The sequence below is a fragment of the Athene cunicularia genome (genome assembly GCF_003259725.1).
Source record: "Athene cunicularia isolate RWA chromosome 14 unlocalized genomic scaffold, athCun1 chr14_part2, whole genome shotgun sequence".
Classification (NCBI taxonomy): Eukaryota; Metazoa; Chordata; class Aves; order Strigiformes; family Strigidae; genus Athene; species Athene cunicularia.
The window spans coordinates 34,422-36,819 of NW_020799119.1; the positions used below are offsets into that span (position 1 = coordinate 34,422).

At 68.2% G+C, this 2,398-nt stretch overlaps 1 protein-coding gene across 1 annotated transcript; it reads right to left on the reverse strand.

Moving 5' to 3' along the window:
* Positions 1–394: 394 nt before the first annotated feature.
* On the reverse strand, positions 395–2,392 carry PDIA2 (protein disulfide isomerase family A member 2). The gene is made up of 8 exons (XM_026859401.1): positions 2,318–2,392; positions 2,128–2,244; positions 1,926–2,051; positions 1,650–1,844; positions 1,178–1,298; positions 826–1,007; positions 657–743; positions 395–510 (listed from the first exon to the last, which is right to left on the reverse strand). Exons 2-8 carry the CDS (start codon positions 2,215–2,217, stop codon positions 430–432), a joined length of 882 nt encoding a protein of 293 aa, XP_026715202.1. The 5' UTR covers positions 2,218–2,244; positions 2,318–2,392; the 3' UTR covers positions 395–429.
* Positions 2,393–2,398: the final 6 nt, after the last annotated feature.

Sequence of the window (2,398 nt, forward strand, 5' to 3'; positions counted from 1 at the left end):
GGCTGGTACGTGGCTGTGGAGCCCAGGCCTGCCATGGGGGGGCCTCCTGTGAGCCGTGAGGGAGAGACCCCGGCTGGTTCCCCGTCACCTGCACCCCGGCAGCCCAGCACAAGGGCCAGCATGGAGAGCGCTGGGCTGCCCCCAGGGCCGTGTCCCCTGCAGCCACGGCCACCTCGTGTCATGGCAGGGCTGCCAGGACAAGCACCGCAGCGCACACAGGCCGTGCTGGCTCGGCACCCCTGGGGACGCAGGGGGACCCCGCCACGGGGGCCCAGGGCCGAGCTGCCCCGCGGTAGTGGGGGCTCTGCCCATCGGCGGCCCTGCTGTGTGCCCCGACTCGGGCACCCCGCGGAGCTGTGGAGCCGCAGACACAGAGCCGAGCCCGCATGGTTTCCAGGACATTTATAGCACGGAGCCGAGCGGGACGGCTCACAGCTCCTCCCGGGATTCGGCCGCCCCCAGCAGACTCGGCTCCTCCCCGCCTGTGCTGTTCCTGGGGGTCTCGGGCACCTGGAGAAGGCAGCGGTGAGGATGGACAGCCCCTGCCTGTCCCCGTCCCCATCCCGCAGGATCTGTCCCTGCCCACCAGAGTCTGGGGGTCACCCCGGGGTGGTGGGGGGGGTCCCTGGCCCTTGGGTGTAGGGGGCCTCACTCACAGCAGGCGGCTCCTCAGGCAGCGTCCCCCCATTTTCCAGGAACTTGGAGAAGGTCTCCACGTCTCGGGCGCTCTTGTACTCAACCATCTGGGATGGAAGGGCCGTGAGGGGTGACCCCATCCCCTGGTGCTGGCAGAGCCGGGGTGGCCCCACAAGTGCCCCCACCTACCTTCCTGCCCGGCCCCGCGGGGAAGTAGTGGAGGGTGGGAAAGCCACTGATGGTGATGTTCTCCAGCTCGTTGGCCGTGGAGTCCAGCTCAGCGATGACGATGTCCTCGTGGTCCTTGTAGCGCTGGCCCAGCTCTTCCCAGGCGGCCGCCATGGCCTGGCAGTGGGAGCACCACGGCGCGTCTGCGGGACGGGCGCAGTGCGGGGGGACGAGCCGGGCACCGCGGCCCTGCCGGGGTCAGGGGGCAGCGTCCCCCGGGCAAGGGGCCGGTGACAGGGCTCGGGGCTGTCATGGTGGGGGCTGAGCCGTGGGGCAGAGCTTGGGGAGGGCCACAGGCAGCCCCAGCACTTACAGAACTTGACGAAGACGTTCTTGGTCTCATCGAATGCCACCTGCTCGAAGGTCTTTCCCACCAGGACTTTAACGGGCCGTGTGTCCCAGTCCTCGGGGGGCTCCGCGCTCATCAGGTGGGGCTGTGGGGCGGCACGGCCACAGCCTGGGCTGAGTGGTGCCAGGGCCCCATGGGGCACAGTGTGGGCTGGGCAGGGCCCCCCCAGCATGCAGCCAGGGGTGCTCCTGTGCTGCCTTTTGGACTGCCTCTTCCCCTCTGCCACCATCCCAGCTCTGTGTGCCGCCACACCAACAGTCTCCTGCCTCCTTTCCCATCACAAACCTCCAAATCCTCAGGCCCAGCAGCACAAGCATCAGGAAGCAGGTGGCTGATGTTCACCGCACAACTGCCATCATTAGGCTTCAGAGTTAACCCAGTGCTCACCACAGGGAAGCATCCTTGGGGCTGGCTGGCACGGTGCCGCATCCCTCACCTTCACCTGGCCGTCCAGCACCGCCCGGATGAAGGTGCCTATGGCTGCCTCCGAGAAGGTGTCCTGGTCCATCCGGTACTTGCGGTTGTTCTCCATCTTGACGAGGCGCAGGGTGGGGGCGTCAGCAGGTGTCAGGCCGAAGAAGGGCAGGACGTCAGCGCCAAACCCAGTCACATCCACTACCACGAAGAGCACCTGGGCAGGGGATGGGTGACCCTGAGGCTGGGGGGTGCCCCGCGGCCACCTCCCCACACCCTCGCCATGAGACCTCCTCACCTCGCCCCGGAAGGCGCCGGCAGCTGCCTGGAAGCCGTCCCGCAGCGCCAGCTGCGCCGACGAGGACTTGTTGAGGAAGAGCAGCATGTGATGGGGGATCTTGGCACTGAAGATCTCGTCGGAGGTCTGAGGAGGAGGAGGAGGAGGGCAGGGCGGCCGTGGCCCTCGGAGGGATGGGGAAGGGGACAGGGACAGGCCGTACCTCGTTGGTGAACTCCATCACCAGGTCCAGGCTGTGGACACGGAGCAGCCGGGTGAGCTCGGCCGCATCCAGCCCCCGCGCAGGGTCCATGGGGAGGTCTGTCCGTCCCTCGTCAGACTGCCAGGGTGGGGGCCAGTGAGGGCTGCGGGAGGGCCAGGGTGGCCTCACCACCCCCCTGCCACCCCCTCACCTTCTTGAAGAGGCAGACGGTGTCAGCCGACAGCCCGTACGCCTGGAAGAGCTCAGCTGCCTTGGCCACGCCGAATGGCAC